Source organism: Arabidopsis thaliana, assembly GCF_000001735.4.
Source record: "Arabidopsis thaliana chromosome 1 sequence".
Classification (NCBI taxonomy): domain Eukaryota; kingdom Viridiplantae; phylum Streptophyta; class Magnoliopsida; order Brassicales; family Brassicaceae; genus Arabidopsis; species Arabidopsis thaliana.
The window spans coordinates 24921691-24933524 of record NC_003070.9 but is presented as its reverse complement, the minus strand read 5'-3'; the positions used below and the strand labels follow the sequence as shown (position 1 = coordinate 24933524).

The following is an 11834-nucleotide window of genomic DNA, read 5'->3' as shown; positions in this document are numbered from 1 at the left end:
CGTCTACAAAATTTTTTATAAATTTATGTTTTATATTTTAAATTAAATGCTCCTCGAAATAATATTTTGCTAATGTTAAAACCAAATTAACTTATAAAATTATGCAACAATCATAGTAGAAATGTTTGGCCATGACTCATAAAATTCACACAAGTAATATTATTGTTTTCATATATTTTTCCGACAAATGTTAACTCTTTTCCCCCAAACTAGTTATATTTGTCTCAGACTCCAAAACAGAAACAAACAATCTAGAAGTAAACTAGAGTACAAATCAAATCGAAACGAAAAACTTAAATTGACCGGCACAACAATAATTCTGGTGGAGATTTGACTTTAGGATTTGGAAGTAAAATTGTCAATACATTACCCCACCACTAACTAAACAACTAGAAACTAGAAAAGCTATTCCTCATTACCTTACGTGTCCCCTACTGTTTCAATTATAGCCTCAATCATCGCTAATTCCATTGACATGTAAATGAGGTATATACAATTTGTTTGATGCATGAATTTAGATATAAGTTTCTTCAAACATATAAATATCTTCAAAAAATTTAGAATTGATAAGAAGTTAAAACTGTTGACTTGATTGAAAACTAGGCCAGTCCAAGCTATATAAACACTAATTTCTTGGAGATATTTAGGAGCCAAACTTTACTCAATTCAGAATTGTGTCTCTCTTTAGAGATGTCTCAGTTATTTCTCATTCTCTGCTTCATTCTAACTCATTTCTTTGCCATAGCCACTTCTCTAAACGATCAAGGTCTTGCTCTTCTTTCCTTTAAACAATCCATACAAAACCAGAGTGACTCTGTTTTTACCAATTGGAACTCTTCAGATTCAAACCCTTGTTCTTGGCAAGGTGTTACATGTAATTATGATATGAGAGTTGTCTCGATTCGTCTTCCTAATAAACGTCTTTCGGGTTCTCTTGATCCATCCATTGGAAGTCTCTTGTCCCTTCGTCACATTAACCTAAGAGACAATGACTTTCAAGGGAAGTTACCTGTGGAACTCTTTGGACTTAAAGGGCTTCAAAGCTTGGTGCTTTCTGGAAATTCTTTTTCCGGGTTTGTCCCAGAAGAGATTGGTAGCTTGAAGAGTCTAATGACTCTGGATCTTTCGGAGAATTCTTTCAACGGTTCGATTTCTTTGTCGCTTATTCCATGCAAGAAGCTGAAAACGCTTGTTCTTAGCAAGAACAGTTTCTCTGGAGATCTTCCAACAGGGTTAGGTTCTAACTTGGTTCATCTTCGGACACTGAATCTTTCTTTCAATCGCTTGACTGGAACGATCCCCGAAGATGTAGGAAGTCTGGAGAATCTGAAAGGTACACTTGATCTTTCTCATAACTTCTTCTCAGGTATGATTCCAACAAGTCTTGGAAATCTCCCTGAGCTTCTCTATGTCGATCTTTCTTACAATAATCTCAGTGGTCCGATACCAAAATTCAACGTTCTGTTGAATGCCGGTCCAAATGCTTTCCAAGGGAACCCTTTCCTCTGTGGATTACCGATAAAGATTTCTTGCAGCACAAGAAACACACAAGTAGTTCCTTCTCAACTATATACAAGAAGAGCCAACCATCATTCTAGACTCTGCATCATCCTTACAGCCACTGGAGGCACAGTCGCCGGAATCATTTTTCTTGCTTCATTATTCATCTACTATCTCCGAAAAGCATCGGCTCGTGCAAACAAAGATCAAAACAACCGAACATGTCATATAAACGAGAAACTGAAGAAGACGACAAAGCCAGAGTTTCTCTGTTTCAAGACTGGGAATTCAGAATCTGAAACGCTAGATGAGAACAAAAATCAACAAGTTTTCATGCCAATGGACCCGGAAATCGAATTTGACCTCGACCAGCTTCTAAAAGCCTCGGCTTTTCTTCTAGGGAAGAGCAGGATCGGGCTTGTGTACAAGGTAGTTCTTGAAAATGGATTAATGTTAGCCGTTAGACGATTAGAAGATAAAGGTTGGCTACGGCTCAAAGAGTTTCTAGCTGATGTCGAAGCAATGGCGAAAATCAAGCACCCTAATGTCTTGAATCTCAAGGCTTGTTGCTGGTCTCCTGAAGAGAAACTCCTGATTTATGATTACATACCAAATGGTGACCTTGGTTCTGCAATTCAAGGTAATTTTAGTGTCAAAATCGCATAAATCTATGACCATAGTTAAGATTCAAGACTGATTCATAAAAATTTATGACAGGTAGACCTGGTAGCGTGTCATGCAAGCAACTAACCTGGACGGTCCGGTTAAAAATATTGAGAGGAATAGCAAAAGGATTAACTTATATTCATGAGTTTAGTCCCAAAAGGTATGTCCATGGACATATAAACACAAGCAACATACTTCTAGGACCGAATCTTGAACCGAAAGTATCCGGTTTCGGTCTAGGTCGTATCGTCGACACGTCTTCAGATATCAGATCAGACCAAATCTCTCCCATGGAGACAAGCTCACCAATCCTCTCTAGAGAATCATATTACCAAGCTCCTGAAGCAGCTTCAAAAATGACTAAACCGTCTCAGAAATGGGATGTGTATTCATTCGGTTTAGTGATACTCGAAATGGTAACCGGAAAATCTCCGGTTAGTTCAGAAATGGATTTGGTTATGTGGGTTGAATCGGCTAGTGAGAGAAATAAACCGGCTTGGTATGTTCTTGATCCGGTTTTAGCTCGTGATAGAGATTTGGAAGATAGTATGGTTCAAGTCATCAAGATCGGTTTAGCTTGTGTGCAGAAGAACCCAGATAAAAGACCACACATGAGAAGTGTATTGGAGAGCTTCGAGAAATTGGTAACTTCTATTTAATTATTATTAATTAATGAAAAGTAATAATTTTAATTAGATTATGTGTTTACTTCATAATTTTCAGATTACTTCATAAATTTCATGTGATAATTTTTATGGTTTTTCTGTTAATCATTCATAATTGTGATATTATTATGAAAAATAAAAGGACACAAGGGAGGATATTTTTATTGAACTTATATAATTAACAAAACTGTTAATACAGTACAAAATTAACATAATGCTTTAAAAATCTTTTACCCAAACCCGACCCGGAATTATGAACCGGAGCTTTTTTTCATAGGTCAAATCTCTCTTTGATGTCATCGAAACTGTACCCGCCGCCAACTCCAAATCCGTATCCAAACCCGAACCCGATACCACAACCAATACCGAATCCAAGAACCACGTTAGAATGGTCAAGTCCTTCAGAGGCACCTATTCCGAGCCCGCCGGAGAGACCAATGCCGATTCCAGCGCCGCAGCCAATGCCGCCGCCGATTCCGGGACCGACGGTTGTTGTCTTGATGTTATCGATTTGTGTACGGAGGAATCTGGTAACCGGAAATTCTGATTTCCCGGTTTTGACGTCTGGTTTACGGCTCCAGAGTTTATTAGTTGATCCCATTGGTTTTGTGATTGGGCAAATGACGATCACTGAATTGTGAATTTATGAGTGATGAGAAAATCAGATAAGATTTGAGAAAAAAGATGAATATGCGTTGAGGTATTTATTGGGCTTATTGTCGCATATATTGGGCTTTAACCCATTTAAGTCTCTACAGATTCTCTCCTATTTATCAGTTTTTTTTAATGATAAAAGATACACATGAGATACAAATTCTTCAAGAAAATGTTAAATACAGATTTGGATTAAGTTATATGATATTTTGTTTTTAAAATGTCGTAGAAAGGGTAAGAAGGTAATTTGGGCAGGGTTGTTGGGTTAGAAGGAAGGAAACATTTTCTAGTTAGTTAGCTACAACGAAAGATTTTGATTGAAGTATATTACACATAGGAAAGAAAGAGGGACCATAGTTAGTTAAAGTTGTGCTCTTTAAGCAAACAAAACTCACATATATTCCTTACCTTACTACGGTCGTTAACAACATGAAACTAAACATACATGCATATATCAAAAAACCAATTTAATCATCAATTCATTAACTATTCTTATTCATGATTGGCCCAACCAAACTTAATAAAATGACCTATTCTTCTTTATTTTTGTTTCTTCAAACACACCAATACATACTTCCTTATTCTCCAAGTTACAAACAAAACCTCCCCTCCTAACAAACTTTTTGTTTCCATCTATTTTTTTTTTCAAAATAGATTTTTGCTTGAGGTTCATATTTATATACTTGCTTAATGAATATATTATTAATGTTTTAAGCTATTAAATACTCGAACTAGTAAACCTCCTTTGGGATGGAAGATGCATGTTATTGACTAAATATGATCTACCAAATGGATTTAACATTTTTTATGGTGAATATTGTCACTATAATCTTAAGCTTAAGAAACTATACAGCAATATAAATAGAATATTAAATTTTGTTCTCACTGTATGTGTAAAACTAAACACTAGTTTTGTTGTTGAAGTTATCTAAAAAACAAATAATATTCTGTTACATAGAAATCTTTAACGGTTCTGAAGTTGGCGCGAAAGTGAAAGTAGGTGAGAAATATTCCTCTACACTTCACTTAACCATGAAGAAGCAATTCGTTATCCAATTAAATACACTCGCTTCTCAAACAGATCCTTAAATAATCTCATCGTATGGTCTAGATTAAGTAGCGTAACAATCTTCTCGTAGTCTCTCCCGCATATTATCTTTCTCTCTTTCTTCTTCCTCCTCACCTCTCTGGTTCTCTCTATATATATATATATATACAGAGCATCGTTCATATCTTAATTTCACCGCTCTTTCTCTTTCGCTTCTCTGAGAAGTTTCAAAGCTAATTCAGGTACTCTCTCGCTCTTATTATCTTCTCTGGGAAGTTTCAGTTTCCGATTGTGATTTTGTAGATCTAAACGGATTCAATTTTGTCAATTTCTGTGTTATCTTCTTCAGGAAGCTTTCGAGAAATTGCAACAATGGAGAAACTCGCGGCGTCTACTGTTACAGATCTAGCTTGCGTAACGGCGATAAACTCATCGCCGCCTCCACTATCACCGATCTCTGAACAAAGCTTCAACAACAAACACCAAGAAGAGTTCGCCGCAAGCTTCGCATCACTCTACAACTCAATCTTCTCACCGGAATCTCTCTCTCCTTCTCCTCCGTCCTCTTCCTCACCACCATCTCGCGTCGATACAACTACAGAGCATCGTCTTCTTCAAGCGAAACTTATCCTCGAGTACGACGAACTCAACGAGCATTACGAGCTTTGCCTTAACCGTCTTCAATCTCTAATGACGGAACTTGACTCTCTTCGTCACGAAAACGATTCTCTCCGCTTTGAAAACTCAGATCTACTCAAACTTATTCGTATCTCTACTTCATCCTCCTCCTCCGTCTCTCCTCCGGCGCCGATCCATAACCGTCAATTCCGTCACCAGATCTCCGATTCTCGCTCCGCGAAGAGAAACAATCAAGAGAGAAACTCGTTGCCTAAGAGCATCTCCGTCAGATCTCAAGGATATCTCAAGATCAACCATGGATTTGAAGCGTCAGATCTCCAAACGAGTCAACTCAGCTCTAACTCGGTAATTCTCACTGTAATTTTAAAATTTAAAATTTGTTTTTATTTGATTAATGACGTCATAAATGTTTTGTGAAGGTGTCTTCTTCTCAAAAGGTGTGTGTAGTACAAACAAAAGGGGAGAGAGAAGCATTAGAGCTTGAGGTATATCGTCAAGGGATGATGAAGACGGAGCTTTGTAACAAATGGCAAGAGACTGGAGCTTGTTGTTACGGCGATAATTGCCAATTCGCTCACGGAATCGACGAGCTACGTCCTGTGATTAGGCATCCACGCTACAAAACTGAGGTTTGCAGAATGATGGTCACCGGAGCTATGTGTCCGTACGGTCACCGTTGCCATTTCCGTCACTCACTTACTGATCAAGAGAGGATGATGATGATGATGCTTACTCGCTGATCTGGAGAAGAAGAAAGGTCATTGAAAAAGGGTAATAATTAGTGGTTGTGTACAGATTTCAGATTTGATACCTTATAAATATCGTAACTTTTCTGGGTAATGAATTGGGAAGAAACATATTTGCTTGCAATAGGAATAAGGAAGGGAAAGATGTTAAGTAAATGTTTGATAGGATTATAGGAATATAATTAGGGATGGATAAGAAAGGAGAATTGAAGAAATGTGTGGTTCTCTTTTATACTTCGAGATGTTAATTCTTTTGATATGTTGTTTGTATTCTCTTGGATTAAGCAGGAGAGACTTGAAAAGGATGTTAGATTCAACAAAGATATGAAATTTATATTGATAAAGTTTTCTACTTTGTTCATAAGTATGCAACTTTCTTCCCTAAACTGTTGTGCTGCTATAGTTTTTCTCTTTCTAATTGCTGCAGTGGTGGTAATACATTCATGGGAAAAGATTGATTTGGTTTGTTGGTTATCTTGGTTTGTGTATTTATGTGTAATCTCTGCTTACTGGCTTTCAAGTTTCTGTTTTGCTGATAAACATAGACTAAGATCTTAGGATGGGCATGTGTTAGTTTATGTCGAACTGTGTGTTTTGCTGGTCTTACCATTTGGAGAAGAATGCAGTGATTGTGTCGGATGATGTATTATGTCTCAAGTTGTTCTGTTTATGGTTGGCAAGAGAACAGCAATTTTCTCTGCAGAAAACTGTTTCCTGACGATTTTGTGACTAGAAGTTGTAACTAGTTTGTTCCTGCCGTCCGCTAAAGAAAACTTGGTCTAAGTCATAGGATCTGTATTGTATGACTGTATGTATTAGTTGATCTAAAACTACTTGTTTTGCTAAAATGGTTTCAACTTACAAGGTCGATGAAGTTTGTAGAATGTCATTGGGCTACTTACCAGCTGGAAGATACATTGTGAATCTTTAAGAGTAGGAAGATCGAGTTGGGTTAGATTTGCCTTTCATATGGAGGATTCTTTGTCTATTGGTTAAATTTGGTACTAACAGTGGTATTAACTGGTAACGTTACCAGTATATGTTATATTGCTTTTTACTATATTAGACTGTTTTCGATATCAGTATGCTTGTTTGATAAGCTAAAGTAAACTGTTGTGCCTTGAAATCTAGGTTCTGGAAGGTCAAATACATGCAATTTGACCATTTTCGTTTTAGAAAGAGTGTTTCTTTAGAGAAAGATTAAATTTTACCACTCTCTCAGATTTAAACAGTCTTTGGGTAGTATTGATAAAAGAAGATTATAATCAAATATTTCATTACATTGTGAAAGCTTAGACAATAGACATCATATTTATTATTAAAAATCACAAGAAAAATAAAGATATGACAAGGAGTCCATGTCAATGATCATATAAGAAGACACCTCTCCTTAAGGCTAACAACAGTATCCTTGAGAGATTCTTTGATAGGAGTGAACTCAATTCCCAAACTTTTCAATTTATCGACACACACTTTGTATGCCATTTCACCCACCTCATTCTCATTATCCCTACAATAGAATATCAACAAAAGTGTTGATTAGTTTATGGATTCAAGTATAAATAAAAGATGAAGGGAAACAAATAACTTACTTATCAACACGGCACAAATCAGGAAACAGTTCATGTAAAAGCTTTTGAATGTCTTTCATTGTTACATCTGGATCAGCAAGTATGTATCTGCCACTAGCAGAAGGGACCTCGAACGCTTTGATATGAGCAAGAGAAACATCTCTCACGTCCATGAACCTATAGTAAAAACTATTGGAAGGGTTTTTACCATTTATCAGATCCACAATCACTTCTACAGAGTAATTAAGAGTTGGCTGCAAAACTGGTCCGATCACGTTTCCTGGATTCATTACAACCAAATCGATCCCGTTTTCTTTAGCAAACCGCCACGCTGTTTCCTCAGCCAAAGTTTTTGAATATCCATACCATGCCTTGGAGAGTAGAAAGAATAAAAAAGTTAAAGTGAGATATAATGTGAATTCTCATGAACTAGATGACTATGTCGTCACAAAGAACATAATTTAAGGACCTTCATCGCTAAGTAAACACTTAGATCGGTGAAGACGGTTTCGTCCACCACGTCGTTTGGGTTAATAGAAAGAGTAGCAGCAGTGGACGATGTTACAATGACCCTCTTCACAGAAGAAACTTTGGCGCACGTTCTCAAAACGTTCAAAGTACCATTAACCGCCGGATCGATCATCTCAGTCTGCAAAACTTCAAACCAACAAAATTTAGAAGTAGTTAAAAAAATTTGCAACTATTGTGTTCACAAAAAAAAAGAAATCATTAACGAGCCTGAGGATCTGTAACGGTTAATGAAACTGGAGAGGCAGTATGGAAGACACCGTCGCATCCCTCTATAGCTTGATCGAAAGAACCTTCTTCCAAAAGATCTGATTTGAACAGTTTTAGTCTTTCACTTGCACCTTCAAGTGTAAGAAGATGATTTGTTTTCTTTGTATCCACTAGAGAGAAAAAAAAAAAAAAAAAACATTTAGATGACTGAAAAATCGTCCTCCTCTCACAAGAATGGAAAAGAGACATTTCAAATGTTATTAAAAAATATGTTATTTAGATTTTAGATAAGGAAGAAAGCAGAGAAGAAGATACAAAATACAAACTTGGGTTTCGGACGGTGGCCCTGACGGTGTAGCCACGGAGGAGCAAAAGCTTAACAATCCAAGAAGCTATGTATCCGGAAGCTCCGGTGACGCAAACAACCTTTCCTTCGCCGTTCATTTCTCTTTTATTATTATTGGTAGGTTGGCTTAAGTAATGATATTGAGCAACGACTATACCCTCAGTTTTATACAAAAATTTAAATGGTAAAAAAATAAATGGTAACGGTGTTTAAAAAATTATGTTGGCTGGCTAACGAAAATTAATGGTGATTAACACTTTTTCAACGTGGAATTGTTGTACTTCAGTATAATACTCTCAACTTGGACATAGTTGTGGACTGTGTGTAATCTTTTATATGAATAAATTGGAGAAATAGAGAAATTATGAAATATTTAATAAACAAATTTTACTCATGTGTTATCGAAGACGTAGTTAGAAGAATTGTTTTATCTAGAAAATTTTTCTGCAAGTTTCTAAGGTATAGCGAGTAGAAACACCAATGTAACATAGAAGAAAATACACTTCTTGCAAAGATGCCAATACGTTTGACTGGTTTTGGATTAAAAAATCACTTTGACATTTTTGGAATGAGCACATTAAGCTTCTACTATAACTATGATCCATGGCTTGATTGACTACGAACCATGCCATCGGTAGAAACAAATTATCCGCTTTGATTTTATTCAAAATAATTCGAGTATCTATAATGATTTAGAACATGTATTTTTCAAAAACAAAACAATTCACAAATACAAATTTTAGAAAAGCTAGATGTCCGCTTCCATCCGTAGGTTACATATATACATAATATTATGTAATAAATTTTTATTACTTTTATTTTCTCACTGTGATATTAAATAGAGTTTCTTTCCTCAGAAATCTTTTGTGTTTTTTTTTTGTGTTTTTTTGTAAACAGAGTAGATCAATATCCCTATATTCAAAAAATTCCAGGATATACGGATCACATGATGTGATTCACATCTAAAGATTTTTCAGGATAGTATTAGTTTGTTGCCATGCGTTAAATACTATACAGTACGTCAATAATTTTAGTAGAAAAAAAAACGAAAAAAAGAACCATGCATGCCGCGAGGTCTTAATATATTTATTTTAAAAAGATCGCAATCTTTTTGTCTTAATTAATCGTCTAGTCAACTGTAATCTGACAGATCATTTTTGGTTATTCAACTAATTCAAAACAGTTTAGGATTTTTTTTAAATGTTGACACATATTATAATCTGACAATCATATATATATATATATATACATGTCACTCTCGTAATCAAATGCATCTGACTATATAAACTATAAAGGATGCTTCGTCTTCTTTCCTTCCACTCTCTAAATATTGCATGACCATGATTTATAGTTGTAATTTTACGTTATATAAATTTTAATTTTTTATATAAAAAAACTATATATATATATATATATATATATATATATATAAACTTAAACTTTTTGTTTATAAATTAAAAACAAAAATGGTTTTAAAAGACTTTAACATATTATTTGGACATGTAGCCTAGCTATTAGTTTGTGCTAGTATTATTTTGTCTTCTCACCACTTGGATTCAAATCCAACATAAGATAATGCATGTTGTTGATATTATTAAAGGTTTGATATCTCTCTTCTTTTTAGGTCAAGTAGAAGAGGTCATGGGTCTTGGTTGTGAATTTTTTTTTTCCAAAAAGAAAGTTTTGGGTTCAGTTCGTTTTTCGGTGCTAGGTTGCAATGGAATTTAATATCTCCGGGAAAAATCTTAATATCGAGGTCTTGTGTGCAGAGGAATCATATTAGCATTGGATCTAGAAGACGAAGATCGTGTTTTCTGGTGTACTGTAGATCTTGTTTTGTTTTGTATTTTTGAATATGGGTCTTTTTTTTTCTAATCCGGTTAATTTTTTACTAATAAGTAAATTTGGTTTTTAGAATTTAATAATATTTAAATTAAAAAGAAAATATACACTCTGTAGTTACAAATTGAACATGAATATGGGATTTAATGTTTAGGATTGGGCGTTATAAAGTTGTAAAATAGACGATTAGAACAATTTTTTTTAGCACAAAACAATTTTTTTTAATGTTGTAATGAATTTAAAAATTTTGGGTTGGGCCGAGCCTACTATAAAAATTTCCGAGACACACGTCTCCTCTCTGTATATGTAAATACTAAATTGACTGGGTCAAATTACTTTTACTTTTTCATATGAATGGACGATGAGCTCAGTTTAAATTTGATGATTGTAGTGGTAACATTACCAACAGGCCCTAACCTGACCTAAAGGCTAAAACTGATGAGACAAGCGTTTATAAATTTAAGTGCTGGGTTCCAATCCTTTTAAAACATTAATTGTTTATTTAATATGTTTTTGTTAGTGAGATTGATTTTGTTTTGTTTTTGGGTTTAATTGTAAGATTAGAGATTTATTTTTTTTCGCTTTCGACAACAAAACACTACGGCCGGTCCATATTACCAAGATAATGTTGTCGATATCAATATACTCTTTGACAAAGGCCATTGAACCTAGCTATCAGCTTTCAAGATCATGAATGGACTTTTCAATGTTATGTGCACAGAGAGGATATGCATCTAGTTATGTGTTAGTGTTGAATGTTTGTTAGATTTTAGTTTCTATGTATTGTATTCAGATCCCCGAAAGACTAAAATTGTTGTAAAAGTCTGCGTAAATAATGAGACATTAAGACTTGTGTGCTCTGGAATCTGGACAATGATCTTAGATGGCGTGACGATGCTGTAAGCTACGAGTTTCGCTGAACCATAACGCAACCGTGAATCGTAGAATTTGCCGCCTCGCAAGTGGCAAGATAAGTGTGTTTATTCCGCGATCAATTATTTTAAATAGATGTTATGCCTGGGATGTGGCGGTTGTTCAAGGTTGAGGTGCTTCCGTGATACTGTCTTTGAAGCCACGTGAGATAGTTTTGCCAAATAAGAACCCCATGAAGTAAGAGATTAACCGATTAGAGGCAAAGTTCTCCATTAATCATCGATATAGAGACATCTTAAAAGTGAATGATCATTTTATTGAACATATAGAAGTGAATCTAGTGATATAACACTTTACATTTCCATTAATAATACATACATCCAAAAAAACTAAACTAATAAGTCAGCAAAACTAGAGAAAAGAAACTCAAACTTTGAAAAAAACAAAATTAACACAAAATTTACCTTAATCTCCGCAATGAAACAAACTGATTTCTGAAGACCCATTCAAGGGCTCTTTGAGATAGTTGAAACGATAGGAATTGTT

The 11834-nt window shown here is 35.1% G+C and overlaps 4 protein-coding genes across 6 annotated transcripts; 2 read left to right on the top strand and 2 right to left on the bottom strand.

Annotated features, from left to right (window-relative positions):
* The first annotated feature begins 587 nt into the window (after positions 1-587).
* On the top strand, positions 588-3627 carry AT1G66830 (Leucine-rich repeat protein kinase family protein). Its single transcript, NM_105354.3, has 2 exons — positions 588-2140; positions 2218-3627. Exons 1-2 carry the CDS (start codon positions 691-693, stop codon positions 2823-2825), a joined length of 2058 nt encoding a protein of 685 aa, NP_176855.1. The 5' UTR covers positions 588-690; the 3' UTR covers positions 2826-3627.
* Positions 2898-3638, bottom strand: AT1G66820 (glycine-rich protein). Its single transcript, NM_105353.3, has one exon. The coding sequence runs from the start codon at positions 3430-3432 to the stop codon at positions 3103-3105; it is 330 nt and encodes a 109-aa protein (NP_564884.1). The 5' UTR covers positions 3433-3638; the 3' UTR covers positions 2898-3102.
* An 832-nt stretch (positions 3639-4470) lies between these two features.
* Positions 4471-6279, top strand: AT1G66810 (Zinc finger C-x8-C-x5-C-x3-H type family protein). 3 transcript variants are annotated; one of them, NM_001334249.1, is made up of 3 exons: positions 4471-4775; positions 4883-5517; positions 5592-6279. In NM_001334249.1, the coding sequence occupies exons 2-3, from the start codon at positions 4906-4908 to the stop codon at positions 5910-5912; spliced, it is 933 nt and encodes a 310-aa protein (NP_001321733.1). In that variant the 5' UTR covers positions 4471-4775; positions 4883-4905; the 3' UTR covers positions 5913-6279. The 3 variants fall into 3 exon arrangements, with proteins under 3 accessions (NP_001321733.1, NP_001321734.1, NP_176853.1); NM_105352.3 differs by having other exon boundaries at positions 4722-4775; positions 4887-5517; positions 5592-6272; NM_001334248.1 differs by having other exon boundaries at positions 4883-6279.
* Positions 6280-7112: 833 nt separating this feature from the next.
* Positions 7113-8751, bottom strand: AT1G66800 (NAD(P)-binding Rossmann-fold superfamily protein). Its single transcript, NM_105351.3, has 5 exons — positions 8554-8751; positions 8228-8397; positions 7959-8138; positions 7511-7860; positions 7113-7428 (listed from the first exon to the last, which is right to left on the bottom strand). The coding sequence occupies exons 1-5, from the start codon at positions 8669-8671 to the stop codon at positions 7287-7289; spliced, it is 960 nt and encodes a 319-aa protein (NP_176852.2). The 5' UTR covers positions 8672-8751; the 3' UTR covers positions 7113-7286.
* Positions 8752-11834: the final 3083 nt, after the last annotated feature.